This window comes from Ahaetulla prasina, chromosome 9, assembly GCF_028640845.1.
Source record: "Ahaetulla prasina isolate Xishuangbanna chromosome 9, ASM2864084v1, whole genome shotgun sequence".
In the NCBI taxonomy this organism is placed as follows: Eukaryota; Metazoa; Chordata; class Lepidosauria; order Squamata; family Colubridae; genus Ahaetulla; species Ahaetulla prasina.
Window position 1 is genome coordinate 64,691 of NC_080547.1, and position 22,980 is coordinate 87,670.

At 44.4% G+C, this 22,980-nt stretch overlaps 1 protein-coding gene across 8 annotated transcripts in view; it reads left to right on the forward strand.

The window, feature by feature from the left end:
- Positions 1–22,980, forward strand: part of TET3 (tet methylcytosine dioxygenase 3) — an 83,608-nt gene that overhangs the window by 39,362 nt on the left and 21,266 nt on the right. For all 8 annotated transcript variants that reach the window (XR_009156511.1, XR_009156512.1, XM_058194813.1 and 5 more), the window contains exons 2-7: positions 3,751–6,427; positions 12,943–13,033; positions 15,301–15,394; positions 16,053–16,261; positions 18,869–19,019; positions 20,607–20,696. Coding sequence is in view for 6 of the 8 variants with exons in the window: in XM_058194811.1 (XP_058050794.1) it covers positions 3,751–6,427; positions 12,943–13,033; positions 15,301–15,394; positions 16,053–16,261; positions 18,869–19,019; positions 20,607–20,696 (3,312 nt within the window). In the remaining 2 variants the exon portion in view is untranslated. The remainder of the gene's footprint in view (positions 1–3,750; positions 6,428–12,942; positions 13,034–15,300; positions 15,395–16,052; positions 16,262–18,868; positions 19,020–20,606; positions 20,697–22,980) is intronic.

Consider the following 22,980-nt stretch of genomic DNA (forward strand, 5'->3'; position numbering starts at 1 on the left):
CTCCATGGCTTAGGACCCGGGTACTTACGAGACCGCCTGCTGTTACCCTTTGCCTCCCATCGACCCGTACGCTCGCACAGAGAGGGTCTCCTCAGGGTGCCGTCCGCCAAACAGTGTCGGCTGGCGGTCCCCAGGAGTAGGGCCTTCTCTGTGGGGGCAGTGACGCTCTGGAACGAACTTCCCCCCGGCCTGCGTCAAGTGCCTTATCTCCGGACCTTCCGTCGTGAGCTCAAAACATATTTATTCATTAAAGCGGGACTGGCATAATTAGTGATGTATTCTAATTGGGTTTTAATATTTTTAACTTTTTAACTTAAATTTTAATAATCAGCCTTTAAAATTTGCTCTTTTAAATGTTGTTTTAAATTGTATATATCTTTGTTTTTATTCTGGCTGTACACCGCCCTGAGTCCTTTGGGAGAAGGGCGGTATAAAAATTTAATAAATAAAATAAATAAAATAACTGAGCATTTATAATAATATTTTTCAGAGTTTCCCAAACGTCTTGAGTTGGTTTCCCCTTTAAGATTTTCATCCATGGACTCTTTCCCGAGCTCTTTCTGAGTTTGTTGGAATCAGCTCTTTTACAGTCTAAACACTTGCCTGTGCTTGTTTCATATTCCAGTCCAGTATGTCATGGTCACTCTTCCCCCAATGTTCCGGCAACTTCAACCCCTCTATCATTTAATCTCTTTTAGTAAGAATTAAGTCCAGTAAAGTTGACCCTCTAATGCTTCCTCTACCTTTTGGATGACAAAATTGTCAGCTACTTTGGTTAGGAACCTATCCCACCGCACAGGATTGTTATTGTGGGGAAAAGAAGAGGAGGATGGAGGTTTGCTGCCTTGAGTTACTTATTAAGTATAAAAGGTGGGATAAAAATGTAATAAATAAACTGGAGTGTACTGTGAGAAAAATAGCCAAGACAGTAAGAGGTCTGGAAAGAAAAAGTTACAAAGAATGTTATGCATACTGAATGTGGCTACCCTGGAAAAGAGAAGTCTAAGGAGATAAATCACTGAGTTCAAGTATCTAAAGGACAGTTAGAAGATGGGACAAGTCAGTTCCCGATGGCTTTAGAAGAGAGGACAAGAAAGAAAGGGGTTAAACAGCAAGGAAATAAATTTTGGCCAAACATCAGGAAGGAATTCTGAAGGTTAAAACATGTTAACCCATGAAACAATTTTCCTCAGAATTTGGTGAACTCTCCTTCACTGGAGGGGTGGGAACAGAAATAGATGGTCAGCGGTCAGGGATGCTGATAGAGAGAAGATACCAACACTGGTCAGGGAGTTGGACCAAATGATGCTGAAGGTCCCTTCCATCTCTTTGGTTTCCTAATTCTATGTTCCTGTGCTTCTGGTCAAGACCTCAGCAGACCTGCTGAGGAAAAGTATAACTTTTGTCAGTTTCAACTCCCCACTCCCCCAAATTTACTTAGCCTGGGCCATTTTTGCAATGAAGAGACTTGCAAGGATGTGCAAAACAGTAACATAAAAACTAGATAACTGTTGAAAGTCTGTAGAGATTCTCAGTCATCCAGGTCATAGTTGTCCCAACTGGAACTTTCTGGTTTTTCTTTTGAAGACGTTTTGCTTCTCATCCAAGAAGCTTCTTCAGCTCTGATAGGCTAGTGGGGAATGGAACGATTTATATTCCTTGCAGACAGCTGGTAATCTGCATCCTTTTAAATAGAATAGAATAAATAGAACAACAGAGTTAGAAGGGACCTTGGAGGTCTTCTAGTCCAGGGGTCTTCAACCTTGGCAACTTTGTGGACTTCAACTCCCAGAATTCTGGGAGTTAAAGTCCACAAGTCTTAAAGTTACCAAGGTTACTGACCCCTGTTCTAGTCCGACCCACTGCTTAGGCAGGAAACCCTACACCACTTCAGACAAATGGTTATCCAATCTCTTCTTAAAAACTTCCAGTGTTGGAGCATTCACAACTTCTGGAGGCAAGTTGTTCCACTGATTAATTGTTCTCACTGTCAGGAAATTTCTCCTTAGTTCCAGGTTGCTTCTCTCCTTGATTAGTTTCCACCCCTTGCTTCTTGTCCTACCCTCAGGTGCTTTGGAGAATAGCTTAACTCCCTCTTTTTTAGAGGGTCCTTGAAGCACTTGAAGGTAACCTTTGACTCTGTTTGAAAGTGGAATTTTGGAGTCTGATGGCATTGTTTGAGCTAATATCCCTCTCTTCCCCAATGCAGAGACTGCAGCAACTGATAATCAGGGTAGAAATTGCAGGAAATGCAATTGTTTGCAGAACTGCTGATAAAGTGCAGTTGTTTATATAATTTATTTCAAAATTTATAAAGCAGTCCAGCTCAGTTTCTCTGCCTTTTTATTCAGTGCAATGGTAATGGTGTTATTACTTGAAGGTTTATTTCTTCTATTTCTTTTGAACAAACCATCATCCCGTGCCTGCTTTCTATTATATCAACATTGGGGGATAGCAATAAAGAGGAGATTTATGTTTGTTAACTACAGTGTTCATATCTTATTTCCAATGTGGAAAAATAATGATATGGCATGTATACAGGGCTGGAAAAATAGGGAAATCTTCAAACAACATCCTAAGTCTCATTGTTCAGTCTCATTAAAGGTTCAGGTTCTATATTTGTTTCCAAACTCTATATGTAAGAATTTTAAAGCAAATAGCAAGCAAGCTCTTGTGAAACTGAGCTGCTGGCTTCTATACTGTACTATAGTTGTATCCTGTTGTCAACTTATGTGATATACTGATAAGATTTTCCAGGACTCTGAAGCAGAGGCAGGAAGAGCTCAAAGACAATCTTGGAAAGAAAACTGGGGGAGGGTTGAGCTGAAAGAGGACAATGGAAGTTTGGCATTTGCTTAGTACACCTTTAATTCTTCCTATTTCCGACACAAGGGCTGTTCACTTCTGCAGTGCCGCCTCCTCCTCTTCCAAGCCCAACGGCCCTTCCTGGGACCTTCCTGAGATGGCCATGGTTTACAGCCAAGGGTCTCTGAGCAGCAGCTTCTAGCTGTTATCAGTGAAAGTTTTGATGGTGATCTTTTGAAACAGGCTTTGGCAAGGGTGCCTGTGAATACTATATCACATGTGACATCCTCAGATGACATCCCTAAAATTCCAAAATTAAATAAGAAATATTCTAATTTTTCCTTGAATGGCTGAAATCTTGTGAAATTACACGTTATTGTGATTATGGGGTTCCTTCTCAGATTTTGATAAATCTCGTAGATGCCACTTATGAAAACTTATATTTGTTTTATTTATTAGATTGTTATCCCACCCTTGAGTTATAAGTAATTCAAGGAGGCGAACATACTTAATGTTCCTTCCTTCTCTTTCCCCCACAAAAGCAACCCTATGAGTTTGGTTGGACTGAGAGTGACTTGCCCGAAGTCACCCAGCCTAAGACAGGGTTTGGGTTAGGGTTAGGTTAGGACTACAAGTCATTATCTCCTGGTTTCTAGGCCAGCATCTTAATCACTGCATCTAAAATACCCTTGGAAGTTGTGGTGGTTTCATGAAATGGTGACTGTTGGGGGGGAAATGGCACCTCCAACACATTTTTGGACCACCAAGTTTGCTGGATCACAGGCTTGGGAACTAGGTTATTGAAATGGGCTGATTGTCAATTCACAGAAATGTATGCCACTCCGTGTGATCATTTTTAAGATGCTCCCGGTGTTTTTCCTAGAAAAGACTAAAAGGAAACAGCCATTATCAAACTAATTTTTTTTTTTGTAATTTCCTTTCCAGACCAGTTTGGACAGCAGTTCGGTTGATGGACCCAAAACAGGCCACATGGAAAAAGAGCCATGTAGCCATGCCGAAGAAGGAAGGTTAAGAGGGACCCTCCCAGCTGGCCTGGCCAATGGCGGAGGAAAAGCAGTTGCTGGAGGAGGGGCCATGCTAATGGATCCCGGCATGTGGCTTGGCAGCCCGCATGCCAAGCAGGAGGTCACCTGGGAGAGCACACCTGCTGCCCTGAGGCAGGGAGACTCTTCCAGCAATGCCAATTTGGAGGATGCTCAAAACCTAGTGGCTTTCTCAGCAGCAGCAGAGGCTGCCATGTCCTCTCATGGGCTGCCACCTCTCACATCCCCTTCCGCATTAAGCATGCAGCTGTATGAAAAATTTAATGCCGAGATGAATCGTGAGATAGATGAGGGTTTGGCAGTGCCTCCTTCCAACAGCTGCCCTGGAATTGAGGATCTGAATGCCCTCAAAGCTGCGCTTAATTTGGCCAAGCAAGGCATGAAACCACCCAACTGCAACTGTGATGGTCCTGAGTGCCCAGACTACTTGGAATGGCTGGAGAAGAAGATCCAATCGGCCACCGAGGAAGAGGAGAGCTGTGTTGCCCAGCCCTTCAGCCAAGTTCACCAGCCCCCCTTAGACAGGGAGGCTAATGCCAAGCAGGGGCCGGCTGCAGGCAAGCAGGTGGCTCTGTGCCCCATGGAAGTCCTTCCCCTTTCTCAAAGTGCACTGAACATTGCAAAGGAGAAGAACATTAGTCTCCAGACAGCCATTGCAATTGAAGCCCTGACACAGCTCTCCACTGTTCTTCCAGAGCCAGCCACACAGGCTCTGCCCCCTCCTGGGAGCCCCATGCAAACCATGGCCTTTGGCTCCAAAGAGCAGCCTCCCCTCCTCTCAGCACACAACTCCAGCATGGTGCTACCTGTGTCTAGTGCTGGAATGTGCCAGAGCCACACCTCCAGATCTGAGGTGGGTCACCGCCTGCTCCCAACTCCAGTGGCATCTGCATCACCCTCCTGGCCACAGGGGGTGAAATGTGCTCAGGATGAAGCCCCCTATTGCCTTGACCGCAGCAATGGCCATCTAGAATCTGATGGCCTGTTTCCTACCTGCAACTCTACCCCCCTGAAGGCAGAGTTCAATGAGCAACAGAGGGAAGAAACTAAGCCCAAGGCCAGAGTGTGGGACCTGCACATCAGTACTTCCCCATCCTCCTTGGTCAGTGACACCATGGCGGAGCTGGAGCAACTGCTGGGCAGTTCCAACGGCTGCATGCAGTCTGTCTTCAAGCAGCCAGGAGGAATCCCAGGCAAAGCAAGAGTGGTCAAACCAAAGCAGGAGCACCTCATCCACAAGGATGAAAATGCCCACGCTGGCTGTCACAACTCCCCCTCTTCCAGCCCGCAGTTGTCCCAGCTCCTGCAGGAGAATAGTTTCCACAAGAAAACCCAGAAGGCCCTGCAGCACCACCTTCATCACAAGCGCAGCCTCTTCCTTGACCAGAACGGACCTCAGGGAGGGACTCAGGAGCTGCTGCCCCACTGGTGGGCTCCCAGTGCTCAAGTTCAGCTGCCTCCAAAGCAGCTGGAGAAGCCAGTCAAAGAGAGGAAGAAGAAGCCTGAAAAGAGTGGCCCGATGAAGCCATTCCGCAAGCAGATCCAAATCAAGAAGTCCAGGCAGAAGGATTCTCAGCCTCTCTTCTTGCCCGTGAGGCAGATCAACTTGGAGGGGTGTCGTGCAGCTGCCACTGTCAAGTGCCCAAGCAAAGAGGTTCAACCAGAACAGCTCCTCTCTTCCACTCCTACCAAGTTTTTGTCTCCCACTTCATTGGCCACCAGCCATTCAGATAAGTCTCCATTGCAGAAGCTACTTGAAAATAGAAGCCCAGCTTCCAACACTCAGGAAACCTGCCATCCTGGCCAGGAGGAGACCCAGCGTTACTTCCCAGAGAATTCTGTCTGTGAAGTTGTGCCCCTAACCAGCAACCCTGTGCTGGGCTCTGCTCCATGCTCCTCTGCTGTGGCTTGCAGCAGTGGGCATGAGGAAGCCTTCCACAGGACAACCGACTCAACAGCCCATCCATTCTTCACCCAGAATCCTACCGCAGTGGATAACAAGCTGGAGGAATTTATTAAAGAATTTGAGACTGAGTTTGGTGACAATTTCACCTTTCAGAATCCAGATCTTCCAGCCCCACTGCTTCTCAATGAAGGGCCTCTGCCAACTCATCCCCCTTCCCCCCTGCTCCCACTCTCTTCTCTGAGCCAGTCTCCAGAGCCACCAGATGGTTTGGGTGTTGCTCCCCAGCCTTCAGCCCAGGAGAGCACCCAACCTTTGGCAGACATTCCCAATACGGGTCTCAAAACCTCCCTCTTAACAGGGGCCGGTCAATCCTTGGAAAATCCCTTTGCCGCTCGGTCCCCGAAACACATAAAAATAGAATCATCTGGTGCTATTACAGTGGTCTCCACCACATGCTTTTACTCTGACGAAAACCAAAATCCAGACCCAGCAATCCTGGAAGGAACTCCAACCAAGAATAAAGAGCCATTTATGCCAACTCTCAGTGGATTTTTGGAATCTCCCTTGAAATATTTGGACACCCCAACCAAAAGTTTGCTGGACACCCCTGCCAAGCGAGCTCAAGCTGAGTTCCCAACTTGTGACTGTGTGGGTAAGTCAGAGACTCTCCCCCACCGGGCTTTGCAAAAATGAAAGGAAGGTTGGCTTCCTTAGCAAAGAGGAGGGAGGGTGTGAAGGAAAAGTGAGACTGCACACGACACTTTTTTCCTGCAACCCACACATGGAGAAAATTTTATAGTCTGAGCAAGTAGGTGAGTGTGGCATCCCCTTGTAGGTGAAAGTGGTTTCTGGGATAGTGCTGGGGTAGAAGCCAGAAGAGGAGAGGAACTGGCTCACATGCTTCCCAGGTACCTCTACACCAGTGGTCCCCAACCTTTCTGGCTTTGTGGACCGGTAAGGGGAGGGGAGAGAGAAGAAATGGTTCAGTGTGAGTGGCAGGCATGCACGCTTGTGCAAATGGAGCTGCGTGCATGTGCTCACCTGCTGTTTGCAGGGCCTGCTTCCAAACAAATGGGCCATGGCCCAGTAGCGAGCCGCAGCCTGGGGGTTGGGGCCCCTTGCTCTATGCCACATAATGAGCAAAAACAGAGCAGCTGCATTGGTTCTCAAAGGCAGAGGTTTGAAATCCAATGCTGAGGAGAATCTTGCTGTCTGGGCGCAGGTGGTCCATCCAGCTTTCAGGGCAAGCTGCAGTCGCCTTGCTTTGTTCACAGAAAGGGCTGCAATGCCACTGGCTTCCCCTGAGAATCTCTCTCCTCCTTTTTCTCACCTTGTAGGAAGCCCCACCATGGGAATAGTTATCTGATGCAGGCAACCTGAGGCGCAGGTTAAGATGATATTGGGCTTGGGATAGAATGGGGGTCCTGCACCTGTCAGGTAGTAAGCCTGAAGGGCTACTGAAGGGTCATCCAAGGTGAGATGCCTAACATTTGTACCAGCTAATTCTCAACTAATTGAGAAACTGATGAGCCCATCCACCACAGAGTCTTATTTTTTGTAGGCGTGAATAGAAAGGTATTGCAGATATAAGCAAATCACTCCTCAGGCAAATATTCAACCTGAAGAGGCTGAAGAATCCCCAAACTTGCCATGGCGGAGAATAGTGATAGCAATACCACTTAGACTTATATACTGCTTTACAGTGCTTTACAACCCTCTCTAAGTGGTTTTGCAGAGTCAGAATATTGCTCCAACAATCTGGGTCCTCATTTTACCTACCTCGGAAGGATGGAAGGCTGAATGAACCTTGAGCCTGGTGAGATTTGAACTGCCAAATTGCAGGCAGCCGGCAGGCAGCAGAAGTAGCCTGCAGTATTGCACTCTTACCACTGTTCCCCCGTGGCTCACGAATTCTTCAGAGTTCCCCCAAATAAGAACGGTTCCTCTGCCTAAGTGGCAGACCCCCCAAAGTGCACACTGCAGCTTTTCACCAGTGAGTCCGTAGGTTCCACTGAGCAACAAGTGGATTGTTTAGTGTTTGCTTAGCATGGTTGGGAGCACACAACTTAAATGGCTGGTCTGGCTTAGCAGGATGGATGAGTGCAGTCTGTGTGCATAGGAGAGTAGAGTAGAGAGAGTAGATGAGCGTGGGACAGCCCTTCCTCCCCCCAGTTTCTTCTACTAGGCCAGGCTTGGAAATGCAAGAGGTGTGCTTGGGGGAGAGATGTGGCTGTTTTGGTCCCTTGTTCTGATAATGTATCTTGCGCTCTTGCTGCCTGTGAGTGTGTGAGGCCATAGGGAACAAGGGCCACCCTCTCATTTGCAAGTGTTTCTGCACGCTTGGAATAAAAATTAGGGTTGCTTAAGAAGCAGAAGCTGCTTAATGGTGCTTAAAATCAGCTAACCTACAACCAATCACAATTACAGCTTGTGGAAAGGCGCCTGACCTTCTGGAGAGTCAGCAGTCATTGCAAAGTCTGAGTGAGACATGACAGTTGGTTCTGGTCTTGCCAGAATCTCTAGCCACTCAGTCACTTGATAGTGAGATGGGCAGGGAAGCATATAAATGTAATAAACAAATCTTCCAAAGGAGTTTAATGGCTTCATGCTCTGCACCCCTAAAACTCCCAAAAGTTGCCAGATCAAATGTGTGACATTGAGGCTTTTAAATAAAGTTCCTCTCTAGAAATACAAGGAATAATTTGTGATAGCTAAAATGCTGTGATCATTCAGAGGCTGGATTAGAACTAGTGAATCAAGTTCAAGTCCCTGTTCGGTCACAGAGTTAGATAGGCAGCTTGGGCCAGTTATTCTCTTTAAGCAATCCTATCTCACAGGGCGGTGTGAGGATAAAATAAGGTTAGACCTTGTTTACTGCAATCCCAGAAGAAAGCCCGTTTATAAATGCAGTCAGTCCATCAATAACAACACATTCCTTGGATTGCTGCAGTGCTTGAGGTATTTGGGGTGGAGGGAATCTATCCTGCTTTTAGACTACTAACTGAGAAGCAGAACACATTTAAAAGGCCAGTTTGCTGCTAAAGTGCTATAGCAGCAGGGAAAGCATTGGTGACCCTACAAAATCCCCCCCACCTTGTACTTCCCCTTGTGTTGTTGCACACTGATGAAGCTGCTACTTAAGAGCAAGTTCCGTAAGAAGTATTTCTTGGGCAGTCAACAGCCTCCTCCTAGTGCAGCCCTTGAACTGATTGGAAATGGCAGGGGCTGCCCTCCCCCGGGTGTGTGTGTGTGTGCTACTCTTCCAGCTCTAAGGGATGCAAGATAGAAACAGAGTTTTGGGGCAGGACTAGTTGCTTCTAACCCTCTGGAATCCATATATAACTGCGCCAACAAGGACATAAAATTTTGCCTAATTCTGAAGGAGTCTGGGGGCAGCTTACAGAGGGACTCCTGCAAAGCAGAGCATGGGGATGGGGATGGGCAACCATGGGCAAGAAGCAACCGTGCCAGATGCCAGTCCCTTGAAATTTGGCAGCAGAGGCTGGAAGCCCTTGAACCATTGACACTGTCTACTGAATAGCACTTCCTGTTTAAAGGAGAGGATCCAGTTTGATCATTGGATGCTTTGCTTTGTCTTTTTTCTTTTTTTTGAAAAAGCCTTTTTATGTAGATTTTCTCCAATTGAAAGGGAAAGCCTTAAAACAGCCTGCCTTGAGGAATAGTGGAACACGGGAAAACCCCATTCAGAAATCCACTAATGCTTCACTATTTTTCTTTGAGGAGCTCAGCTCTCCATCAGGATTTTTTCCTTCATCTCAGCTCCATTGTTTCCATCCTCCATAGGCCTGGCATCTTTTAGTTCCCTCTCTCTGCTGCTGCCTAACCCTTGGCTTTGCCCTTTGTCCACCTGATTCGGTCTCCTGGGTCTCGGCCTGTTGGCTTCTTGAGACTATCTTATTTACCCGGACAGCCACCGCAGGGGCTGCCCTCCACTTGCCCTGCCGATTCCTCTGGATGGCAAGAGCTGTTTGCAGGGAGCCTCTTTAGGGGAACTGCTTCACTGCGAGGAACATGGACATCTGTACACCCTGCTCGCTCTTTTGGAGGAGGCCGCTACCCACCAGAACTTGGCAGGGTGAAACGAGCCCCTGCAGTTTTTATGGCAACAGTTTGGAAGTGATTGACCATTGCCACCTTCTTCAGGAGAGAGGATTAGCTCAAGGTCACTCAACTTGCTTTTGGACCTAAGATAGGACTAGAATTGACAGTCTACATGTGTTGCTAGTCCAGCACTCTATCCCTAATGTTAGCAGAGGCCCACAAGTCAATGACATTTTAACTAGTTGGCATGTTGCAGACACCCAGTAATTGTAGGTTGTTTGGTTTACATTGGTGTGTTGCATTAATCAAGCCACTGTGGCTAGTCGATATGATTTATAATGGCAATCAAAGGTAGCTTGTTGAACAAACTATACCTTAATGCACTGTGTGAGCCCAGTCCAGTGGTAGTCAACCTGGTCCCTACCACCCACTAGTGGGCGTTCCAGCTTTTATGGTAGGCGGTAGGGGTTTTGTCCGATACTGAAGCACTTTCCTTTTTTTTAAATTTAATTGACTTTTTTAAAAAAATTCATAGCATTATTTAAAAACATTTTCATTAGGTTTTCATAAAATTCCCCGTGACAATTTAAATTTCTGAAAATATACTATTTGTATTGCCCGTGCATAAGTTTAGTTCACGTTACATAAGTGAAACTTTGAAACTCTGAGCAAGGCTCATTGAAGCTGATGGGCATTGAAGCTAATGACGGTGAATGACAAGCAATTTAAATACGAGTTATGGGAAGGGAGAGGGAAATACCAAAGCCAGCTCAGTCCCTAATTGACATTCTGAGTAATTAACACTGGCACTAAATCAGGAGCGACAGGACTTGGCTGTTTTTCAGAGAATCTGTATTCTGGTGTTCTCTGGTGTTCTCTGGATCAAGCTGGGAAAGCTGCTAGTGCTTTGAACTTGCCAAGGAAAGCCTTTCAGCAGGGAAAAGGCTTTTCTTGCAGCAGGCAATAATCCTTAGATCAAGAAATCGGATTCTGAAATCAAGATTTGCTGGAAGGCAGTTTGTGTTAAGCTTAGAAGTTCAAGCTCTTTTTCTTGAAATGTGCCTGCACTCTCATCCCAAAAGTTCTTCCATCAAATTCAGAAGCACTCATTTCATAGTTTTTTGTGGTCCTTGGAGAGACTAATGTTGCTGATGCTGAAGAGGCCTTAGATCAGTGGTAGTCAACCTGGTCCCTGCCACCCACTAGTGGACGTTCCAGCTTTTATGGTGGGCGGTAGGGGTTTTGTCCGATACTGAAGCACTTTCCTTTTTTTAATTTAATTGACTTTTTAAAAAAATTTCATAACATAATTTAAAAACATTTTCATTAGGTTTTCATAAAATTCCCCGTGACAATTTAAATTTCTGAAAATATACTATTTGTATCGCCCGTGCATACGTTTAGTTCACGTTACGTAAGTGAAACTAAATGGCGCTATAGTGCGACCTCAAACAAAAGAGCCTCATCCCAGAATAGCTCACGCATCTCCCCCTACACCACCCAGCTGTAACAGACAAGCAGAGCTGGTAGCTGCCCCCCTCCCCACAAACCCAATCCACGATGCACGAGAGGCATGCGCAGACGATGATACACAGCGCATTTCTGTGGAATCGGTGGGAGGTTAGAAAATTTTACTACTAACAGAGATACAGAAGTGGGCGGTAGGTATAAAAAGATTGACTACCCCTGCACTAAGTGAAAACGGAATTCGGCAGCTTATAATTTAGGTAAAAAAGCTGACTATTATTTTAGCTGTCACATTATGCTAGAATAGTCTGTTTGAACACTGCATGATAGATCAGCTCAGCAATTACATTTTATTTATCTGGGTTTGGTGTGCTGTAAGAACTCACACAGCATCTCATCTGTTCTTCGTTGTGTTGGGATAAGGCTTGGTTACCTTTGGACAATGTCCTGGTTTAGGAACGGGGACTCAGAAAAGTATTTCTTTTCAGTTTTTAACACAGCATTTCTCCCCCTCCAAATCTAGTTCTCCATCTGTTTAAGACTGCCATACTTCTGTTTTGGGAGGGTTTATGGCCCCCCCCCACCCCGCATTGCTTTGTGGCCTCCCCATGAAGTGAAGGTGGTAGATTGGGAAGGAGTGATCTGGTGAGTTGGGGGAGGGAAGGCAACACCTAGCTCTAAGCTTAAGTTTCTCTGGACTCTGTTTAAATGTATCTGACCTGGATGTACCAGCTGTTTTTCTGCAATGGTGACTGTGGGCAACACGATCCTTTGGTTATCCTTTGATCTTGCAAAGTCATTACTGTGAGGTATATTTTATGAGCTGGAAGAAGCCCCTCATCCCAGAAGTGCTGCAGGAAAAGAAGGAAGGTTATCTAGGAAGACCGATGGATGCCATCATTTGTCTCCTTTAGCTTTCTTTTGACTCCTTAGGTTGAAAGTCCGACTTTGTTTTCTCCTGTCAAGAGAGTTTTGTCCTGGGGCAGGAAGAAAGGCTCCGTGAACCTCTTGTGGAAACACTCTGGAATGACAGCATCAGAAATCCTTCCCAAGCTCTGTGGGATGAATGGGGGCTATTCAGGGAGGCATCATTTTGCAGCTGCTTGTTCTTTGGGCCAGTGCATTATTTCTGAGTTGTTCATCATACAGGCATTAACGCTGCTTGGTGGCAGTGTCCCAGATGTTTTATTTTAATCTGAAACATTTTTGCTTTAATCATCTTTTGTTGACTAGGGAGATTTTTTTAAACAATTGAATACTATCCAGTACAGCAATTGACTATCAAATATTCAATTGGTTGAAAGTTGAAAGGAAACAGTGAGTAAAGTGGCCATCAGAAAGTAATTCCCCTTTGCTGTTGAGGTTTCAGCTGCTGTTGAGAAAAGGTTACAAGGTTTACTTCTTTGAAATATCCCTTGTCTGCCAAACGCAGGAAAGTGGGCAACGTGGAGCATCTCCTTTCCCTGTTCATGCCAAGAAAAGCACCCATCCCAACTTACAAGAGGCATTTAAAGTTTGCTCTGGGTGCTTGTTCAGTATGGGAACAGTCCCTTGAGTGACCTGTCATCAGTCAATGATTTCCATTCCTTGGCTACAAAAAGCGAATCAACTAATTGCTTGTTCTTGCTTTTTCAACAGAACAAATAGTTGAAAAAGATGAGGGGCCATATTACACTCATCTGGGATCTGGACCAACTGTGGCATCCATTAGGGAACTTATGGAGGAACGGTAAGCCACGATAGCGATCCTGAAGAATTTGAAAAGAAAATGTCTCCACTGGTATATCAATTTTGCATACCCAGAAATGAAGCCACTAATTTTTTTAGCAGAACAAGGAGGACTTCTCTTGATCTTGACAGAGAATATGGATTAGGATGGCAATGATTGCATTTGCATTTTTAGCAGCTGCATCAGGCTGTTGGCTCAAGTTCAGCTTGTGATTCACTAAGATAGTCACATCCATTTGTATAGATTGCTGTCCACCTGCTCTACTGTAGGTTTTGCATTTGTTCCTATTGAAATTTATCTTGCTGGATCCTCCTCCATCATTGCAGCTTGTCCCCTGAATTTTAGCACTCTCCTTTAATGCATTTGCCCTCCCCCCATTTCTATGTCATCTGAAAATCGGCTGGTTTGAAATGTTTTCTAGTCCCTCTTTCAGATCACTCAATAAAAATGGCCATGGAATGTACCATTTAGCATTTCCCATATGCTGATGTGGAGCCCTGAGGTTCATTCCCTGTGCTTTGTGCCCATCCACCGGCATTCTATTCATCTAAGGATAGTGTTGTCCAGCTCCCTTTAGCATTTTCTTTTGTAGGATTTTATGCTTTGCTGAAATCAAGGTACACCGTTTTGCTGAAATTCCCCATGTCAACTAAATTGGTTTGGTAGGAAGCATTTCCTCTTGCCCACTCCCTCCCCCCCTCAGCCCGCATAGCTGGAAAGGTTAGGGATTACTGTTCTGAAGCAGAATGGTATATTGGGACTGTGAATAGCCCCTGCCCCTTTTGCCTCCCTTAAGCTGACTTTACCCTGATTTATGGGCTACAGTATAGATCCATTAAGGAATCTTGTCCAGGAGTCCTTGAGGCTTGCACTACAAAGGGAATGCAGGGATGCACAAAGAGGGACCTGGACGTAGGAAGTATGACTTCACAGAAAGAGTAGCAGAAGCTTGGAACCAACTTTCAGCAGAGGTAATGGATCAATGACCAGTAACTTAGTTAAAACATGCTTGGTATAAAACACATGTCCATCGCATCTGACAAAAAAAAATAATGGTAAAATAACAAAATAAATAAATTAAAAAGAAAAGCAAGCAAGCAAAAAAATCCTCAAAGGCGGACTCGATGGACCCTTTGGTCTTTTTCTGCCATTTCCATGTTTCTTATTTCTCTGGATGAGTTTCTACTTTTGCAATTGCCTCATACTCACCTGAGTGCTCAGAGTCATTCCTAAGCGAGCTCTCCCTGAGTCACCCTTGCATCTCGGATCAAGGGCACTGCTGGAGATGCAGGCAGGAGGGAGGCTGGGGAAGGACCTCCATGCATTGGTGGTGGCTGCTGCTGCTGCTGCAAACTTGCTTCCACTGGAAGAGGAGCCTTCTGAGATGACCCCCACCCCCGGTCACCATCCAGGGAAGGGCAGCCATTCCTTCTTTGCTTTTCTCCCAAGGTTGAGGGTCATCCTGCTACCTGATCCTCCAAATCCTTTTTCCTGCTTGCCATAATGAATAAAACTAAATGGGTCAGAACAAGGATTTAGCAAGTTGTGTGAATACTAAAACGAAGCCAGCACTAGGGGCAGAGTAGTGCAAAGCAGCAGTTTCTTCAAAATCTATTGCAACACTTGTTCTGTCCCTTATTCATGTACACATAGCCACAGAGTGCAAACATAAAAAAGGCCACACTTGCAGTATTGTGATGTTTTTTTTTATTAAAGAAAACCTCTCTGCTAAACTAGAACTTGGAGAGTCAATTTGGCCTAGTAGATAAGGCATCAGGCTGGACACAGGGAGACCTGAGTTCTAATGCCATCTTAGGCCCAAAATCAGCTGGATGGCCCTGGACCAGTCACTTTCTCTCAGCCCTGGGAAGGAGGTAATGACAAACCACTTATGAAAAACCTTTCCAAAACTGCAGGGACTTGTCCAGGCAGTCTCCAAGAAAGGGACATGATTGTACCAAAGGGGGAAAAAAATCTAAAACTTGCTTCTTATAATAGTCAAATATTAACACGTTCACAACTCTTACATTTGACTATTGATCATGAACATTAGAATTCAATTTGCATGAAACCATATTTTATTTCATTTAATTTTAATTCAAGTTGATGTATTAAGGTAAAAGTCATATTCTGCAAACTTTTCCATGCAATGTTTCTGTTTTATATTTTTATGTATTTTTTTCTTTTAAGTAAGTTTTTAAAAATGCTCTTGCTCAGGTAGCCCCATCATTGTCTGTTGTGCTGATGATGTACCTTTTTTCCACCAGGTATGGTGAGAAGGGGAAAGCCATCAGAATTGAAAAGGTGGTCTATACCGGGAAGGAAGGAAAGAGCTCTCGCGGCTGCCCTATCGCAAAATGGGTCAGTGAGGAAAATGTAACATTGTCGTAGAGCAGGGCTTCTCAACCTTGGCCACTTGAAGATGTGTGGAGTGCTGGCTGGCGAATTCTGGATGTGTTAAGTCCACACATCTTCAAATGGCCAAACATTGAGAAACACTGTCCCAAAGAGTTGAAAAGAACATTGTTATTTGTGTCTTAGGCTCTCTCTTTTTTAGCTTCATTTGTGTAACTAGAGTGCATAAGGTGGTTGGACCGTTTTGATTGGACCAGCCTCTAAGCCCTGCAAATAATTAGAAGGAAAGGGGGTGATGGGGTGTCTTTTCAACTGTGATAACTCAGAGTCCCCTTGCTTAGAGAGTTAGGTTACTAAGCCATTTATCTTTTGCAAGAGTGCAGCCATGGGAGAAGTTCTAGCCTTCAAGTCCTCTGGCTTGAGGCTTGTCTACCAAGCCAGCCTGGCCTTCAGAATAGAGAGTAGGGCCCTATCCAGCCAAGCTTGGGCTTTGTACAGTGGACTACTGTTCGTCATGGCAACCTTTGTCATGGCATGGCTTTGTCCAGTCTTGCCAAGTTGCCTTGTCCCCAGGGAGGCAATCCAGCCTGCCAAAGGAACAGAAGGGGGGGGAGAGGGGAGGAGTCCCTTTTTGGACCAACCAACATCTTTGCTTACATTCCAGGTCATCAGGAGGCACAACATAGAGGAGAAATTGCTGTGCCTAGTGAGACACCGTGCTGGCCACCACTGCCAGAATGCTGTCATTATCATCTTGATCTTGGCTTGGGAGGGGATCCCTCGGTCCCTGGGGGACACCCTCTACCAGGAGCTCACTGACACACTCACAAAATTTGGAAACCCTACCACTCGGCGATGTGGGCTGAATGATGAGTAAGTTTGTCTGGCTCTTCCCTAAAAGCAGGAGAGGAAGGCGAAGGGAAGGCTCTTCTTGGCTAACTCCTTGGCTCCAAGGAGTTAGCAACCCTGTTTTGTGTTGGTTTGTTGTTGCCTTCCTGTAATACCTTTGAACTGAGAAGTAAAATGGTTTGCTTTTGGCTTCCACATTGTCTGCTGCAAGAAAAGTAAGAGTCTTGCAGCACAGAGACATTTACTAAAAGAGAACCTGCTGATAAATGGATTGGAGTTTAGATGCCCTCCTGCGTTATCTTTCTTCTTGGGAAATGGAGGCTTGCATTGGGCAGGTGATAACCCGCCTAGAGGGAGGCAGCTGTCTTGCAAGTTTAAAGACCATCTGATAATATCAGGCATTTTAATTTTTTAGCATCAAATTCCTTCTGTTTCCTTATTTCTTTTTTCTTCTTTTTTTTCCTACTTTGTCTCTAGTGGACTCCTTTCTTCTCTTAAAAGATGACTGAGGACTATGTGTAGAGAAGGATGAAGTGCAGGCCCTTTGCTAGGCTAGGACATGATCTTCAAACAGAATAATAAGTAATAATAAAGCCCACAGGATACATAGAAAGATACTGTTAAGTAAACATAAAGATTTAAAAATAATAGAGTTTAATTGTAATTTACTTTCATTTCAAGTCAACTCCAACCTTGACTAAGAACTTTTCTGCACTGCAACCTTAACCTGCTTGACTCCTCAATGGATGCTGGCTAGAAAAGCTAAGATAACCCATTTTTTAAAAGAAAAGTTTCAGCCATCCAGCAGCCAGGGGGTTGTTCCTTGGAACCCTGATACCTGGTGCTTGGCTTAGGAAGATGGGATGTTTCTGTTATGGTACACAGAAGCCAACTGAGAGGAAGGGCTTGACTTACAATGGAGTGAAGGACGGTAGGGAAACCAATCCATTCACCCTGAGCCAGCCTAGCCCCTACCTTGTGGGGTGTCCCAGGATTTGGTGCTGCTATTCAATATGAGGTCTTTAAGTGCAATCATCCATCACCATGGGGTGAGGCATCACCAGTATGCTGATGATACTCAATTCTATATCTCTACCCCAGGGAATTAAGCAATGCTATGGATGTCTTATCCCCATATCTGGAGGCTGTGAAGGTCTGGGTGGGGAACAGGCTTCAGATGAACATCATCATCAGCAAGACTGTGTTTTTGGGGCTTGGCTCCTGCTGTTTCTAGGACTATGCCATCTTTGGTGCTGGATAGGGTTATATGGCTGCAGATAGATCTGATGCACAATTGGAGGGCCCTCTTGGACTCACGATTCCGGCTCAAAGAGCAAATGGCAGTGATGCTAAGGCAGGCCTTTTTGCACATCTTCGTGTTGCATGCCAGTGACACCATTTCTGCATCAAGGGGCTCTACTCAATTACTTGTGCGCTGGTCACCTCCAATTGCACTACTGTACTGTACTCTACATGGAGCTATCGTGGAAGAGTATCTGCAAGTATTAACTGTTTCCATATGCAGTGGTATAGGCAGTATGCTTCCTGAACATCACGTTATGCCTCTGCTCTGTGAGTTGCATTGGTTGCCAGCCTACATCCAGCTCCAGTTCAAGTAGTGGTTTTGACCTTTAAGGTCCTTCATGGCATAGGAATAGGTTATTTGAGGGACTCCTCTCCCCAATTACATCTGCTGGTCCCACCAGACCCACCAAGAGAGGCATGCTGTAGGTCCCTCTTGGAACTATACTTAGACCTGGGAGCCAGGCCTCCTTACTGTGTCACCACCTTATGAAACATTCCCCTTCCTGAAGTGGAGTCAGCTCCATCTGTCCTAATTTTCTGGAAATTTTTTTTTGTCATCAGGCCTGGGGGTCTCAGTAGTAGGATCTTGAGGTAGCTCCATTGCTTATTGAATTATCTCTCTGTGTTTATATAACTATGTTTCACATGTCACAGTTTCTATACTTTTTATTGGGGTATGCTACTTAGAGTAAGTTCTTGTCAGATAAGCAGCCATATAAATTTGATAAATAAATATATTGGAGTGCATCTCAAACAAGTGAGTCTGGATAGCTGTCCGCAATAAAACCAGCAAAAGAATAAAAATATTCAGAATAAATAGACAATTGACAGGTGAGATATAAACCACCCCCTCCCCAATCATCTGAGCCACATCTTTAGGGTCTTGTAAAAGACCAATTTCTGATTTCTTCTTATGTCTTACCAAGTGGCTCTCTTTAATAGACAGGACCCATAACAGGTACCATGACTCAACTTCCAGACAAATCTACCTAGATGACCGAGAGTCTTCATTGACTATGGGCAAGACGTCTCTCCCACATCAACAGCAACACTTTCTGGAGGAAGAAAACTAGTGTGACTCAGTGCCACTCACTCCTGACCCTGAAGCTGGTCCATAAGGATATCATGATCATTAGTATCCAAAGGTTTAGCATAAGCCTACCTATATTGTGTCAATTGTGATGTATCTGGCTGCCATTTGCTTAGGAAACTGCTGAAGATGCTGTGCTCTTGGTTCTCTGCTCTTTTGTGTGGGGTGGGCAGCCTAGGACTCCTTTTTACAGACTTGATAGCCTGTGATCCCCACTCCCTTTGGATTCATTGCAGCCGAACCTGTGCATGTCAAGGCAAAGATCCCAACACCTGTGGTGCTTCCTTCTCTTTTGGCTGCTCTTGGAGCATGTATTTCAACGGGTGCAAATATGCGCGGAGCAAAACACCCAGGAAATTCAGATTACAGGGAGACAATCCCAAGGAGGTTAGTGTCCTGGTCATTCTTGTTCTAGAGCAGTGGTAGTCAACCTGGTCCCTATCGCCCACTAGTGGGCATTCCAGCTTTCATGATGGGCGGTAGGGGTTTTGTCAGATACTGAAGCACTTTCCTTATTTTTAATTTAATTGACTTTAAAAAAAATTCATAGCATTATTTAAAAACATTTTCATTAGGTTTTCATAAAATTCCCCGTGACAATTTAAATTTCTGAAAATATACTATTTGTATCGCTCATGCATAAGTTTAGTTCATGTTACGTAAGTGAAACTAAACGGCGCTATAGTGCGACCACAAACAAAAGAGCCTTGTCCCAGAATAGGTCGTGCATCTCCCCCCCACACCTCCCAGCTGTAACAGACTAGCAGAGCTGCTGCCGGTGCCCACCCCCCAAATGCAATCCACGATGCGTGAGAGACATGCGCAGACAACGATACACGGCGCATTACTGTGGAACCGGTGGGCGGTTAGAAAATTTTACTACTAACAGAGATATAAAAGTGGGTGGTAGGTATAAAAAGGTTGACTACCCCTGTTCTAGAGGGATTTATTGGAATCTCCCAGTTTAACAGATGGAAGAGTAACAGTGAAGGGTGGTGGCTTTGAGGAGGGCCTTTCCCTCCATGTAGACAGCCTGAAATACCATAGACTGGTTTCTTGATTTCCCAAGAATCTATATTCATACAAATAGCCATACATTTATTGATTAGTCCAAATATATTTACTTGGAAGGAAGAACCACGTACATCGGATTTTCTCCCAAGATTTCAGTCATAGTCATGGAAGAAACTTACATTTTCAGACAAAAAGAAACCACATTATCTAATGCTATTTAAGGCTGCAGAATGTACTTTTTTAAAGACTGTATTCTCAGTTGATCCATCCTGTGGGGATGTTTGGGAAGAGGTTTCTTCTAGAGTGAACTGCTTTGAAAACCACATTTTCTTATCAATAAAAGTACCTTTGGAAAGAAGTTGGGGCATTTTATATAATAGGAAATAATGAAGGATTGACTACCTGCCTTTTAAAAAAGATTTTGCATTTTATTATTTTTACAAAGGACTCAAGGTAGTGAACCTATGTAATATTCCCTCCTCTTACTTTTCCGACAACAACCCTGTGAGAGTGACAGGCCTAAAGTCACTCAGCTGGTTTTCATCCCCAAAATGGGCCTATTACTCACTGTCTCTTGGTTTCTAGCCTGGTGCCCTAACCACTAGACAAAACCGGCTGAGAAAGGGTTAATAACTTCAGAGAAGGAAAAGAGGGGAGTCTGTGAACCTTAATCTCTTTTAACTTCCAAATTCTCCTGGGTGTAGAAACAGTTGTATGCATAGCTCAAAGCTGTGTAACATGTACCTCCAATCATGAGTTGGGAAGATGCGATTGTGTTTATGTTCATCTGCTTTGCCTGAAGAAAGGAAGGCAGTTGCTTTGCAGAAAAACTGTTCAAGTTCAAACTTATTTCCAAAGGAACTTGGGGTAGAGAGAGGAAGTATTTCTAGGAGTTGCTACTGAGAGCAGCAGGCTCACTAGAGACACTAAGGAGCTAATCTTGACCTTTTCTCTTTCCAGGAAGAAGTTCTCAGAAGAAGCTTCCAGGATTTAGCTACAGAGGTTGCACCACTTTATAAGAGACTGGCACCCCAGGCCTATCAAAACCAGGTGCCTAGATAAATTTTCCATGATTTGTTTGGGCCTCTGATAAACATCTACCTACCAAAGGTCTGCAACAGACAAAACATGGAATCCAGTAGCTGAAATTCTCAAAGGCTCTACAAGTAAAATCATGTGACTCCTAGGAAAAGGGTTGCAGTCCCCAAATCTCAAAGGAAGAACTCCATCATAGAGTTTGCTTTTTTGCATGGAAGTTGCTATTTCCTTATGCTACAGTGGGGTAAAGCTGCTCTCCTTGGGAGATGCAGTATAACAAAATGGGAGAACATCCGTTTGGCCTCCAGTTTTCTGTTTACCAGTTTGTTGTCTTCTTGTAAGAAAGCTAATTTGCAACAAGCTGGAATAGATCTTTCTTGCAAGTCAGTTTGAGTGGCTCTTGCATGGGTCCTGCCTGTTCAGAAAGTATGCCAGGTATCAGTGAGTCTCACCTGTTTGGAAAGAGAATAAAAGCAAGGTTGTTCCTGATCCACTTGCCTATATGGGTTGGGTTTGTACATTGTACTTAGCCATGGTGCAGTTTGTGCTTGTGACTGGTGAATCCTGCCATTGTGATAGGTGTGAGTCTCTGAGTTGCCCTTCCTCATGAATTCCCCATCTGCCCTGGAGGAAAGTCTTCCACTGCTCAGTTAGACATAAACTTAGAATAACTGTATTGACACTTTGAATATACACTAATCAGAATACATTAAAATGAAATTTTGTTGCATACAGGTCTCAAAGGGTCACCATCTCCAATATACACTACATAAACATGACAAAATAAATAAATAAATAAATAAATAAATAAATAAATAAATAAATAAATAAATAAATAAGCATATAACCACATATATGACACAGAGAAACAACACAGTCTAGTCCGGATGTAAGCATATACATGGCGAAAAAAACAAATCTTGCTAGTTTACCAGACAGATGGCGTAGGAAACAAAGCTGTTACAGAATCTGGTAGTCCTGCTAAAAATACTTTGAAACCTCCTCCCAGAGGGGAACAACAGAAACGGACCATAAAGTGGGTTTGTAGGGTCTCTAACCGTGCTTTGAGCTCTAAGCACATAATGCTTATAAGCAGTATCCTGAATACAGGAAGTGAGCTTCCTAAAATCATCTCGGCTGTCGTTACCACTCTCTGAATGGACTTTCTATCTAAGGCACTGCTGCCATCAAACCAAACAGTGATGTAATTTGTTAAAATGCTCTCAATCGTGCCTTTGTATAAAGTGGCCAGGACAGAAGGAGAAAGATGTGCTCTCCTCATCTGACGCAGGAAGTGCAGATGCTGGTTTGCACACTTCACTAAGGATGACATGTGGAGAGACCAGTTCAGATTGTTAGTTATTTGAGCCCCCAGGTACTTAATATTGTTGACCACCTCTATAGCTGCATCTGATACTGAGTGGAGTATGACTATGACGGCTCTTTCTTAAATCTACAATGATCTCCTTCATTTTATTAACATTTAGAACCAGGTTATTTTTATTGTACCAGTCCATCAGAGCCTTCACCTCTTCCCTATAAGCATCTTCATTGACATCTCAGATAAGACCCACCACTGCTGTGTCATCCTCATTCTTCAAAATATGATTCGTAGTAAATTTGGCACAGCCGTCATGGGTCATCAAAGTGAACAGTAGTGGTCTCAAGACACAGCCCTGTGGGGAACCTGTACTTAAAGAGAAACTTTTCTTTCAACTGGCACAAACTGACGCCTATCAATAAGGAAATCAGGTATCCAGTTATATAAAGGACTATTAAAACCTAATAGTTTGTTCACCAAATGCTGAGGAATGATTGTGTTGAACACCAAACTAAAATCAACAAATAGCATTCACACGTGAGTATTCTTCACTTCCAGGTGCACCAAGTTAAGATGAAGAACATAGGAAAGTGCATCATCTATAGAGCGGTTCTTCCGATAGGCAAACTTAATGAGTCAAATGTAGGGGGAAAGCATGAAATCATATAGTCCTTTACCAATCTTTCAAAACACTTCATCATAATGGAAGTGAGTACAACTGGATGGTAATCATTAAGGCATGTGGTTATAGATTTTTTGGGCACTGGTACAAGAGATTAAAGATGTCTGTGAGAACAGTGGCCACCTAGTCAGCATACTCCTTAAGTACTTGCCCAGGGATATTATCAGAATCTGCGGCTTTTCGAGTGTTGACTTTCAGCAGGACCGTCCAAACAGCAGTTGTATTAAACCTGAGCACCTGTTCTTCAGGAAGGGGAGCAGCCTTCCTTGCTGGAATATTGTTTGCAGCCTCAA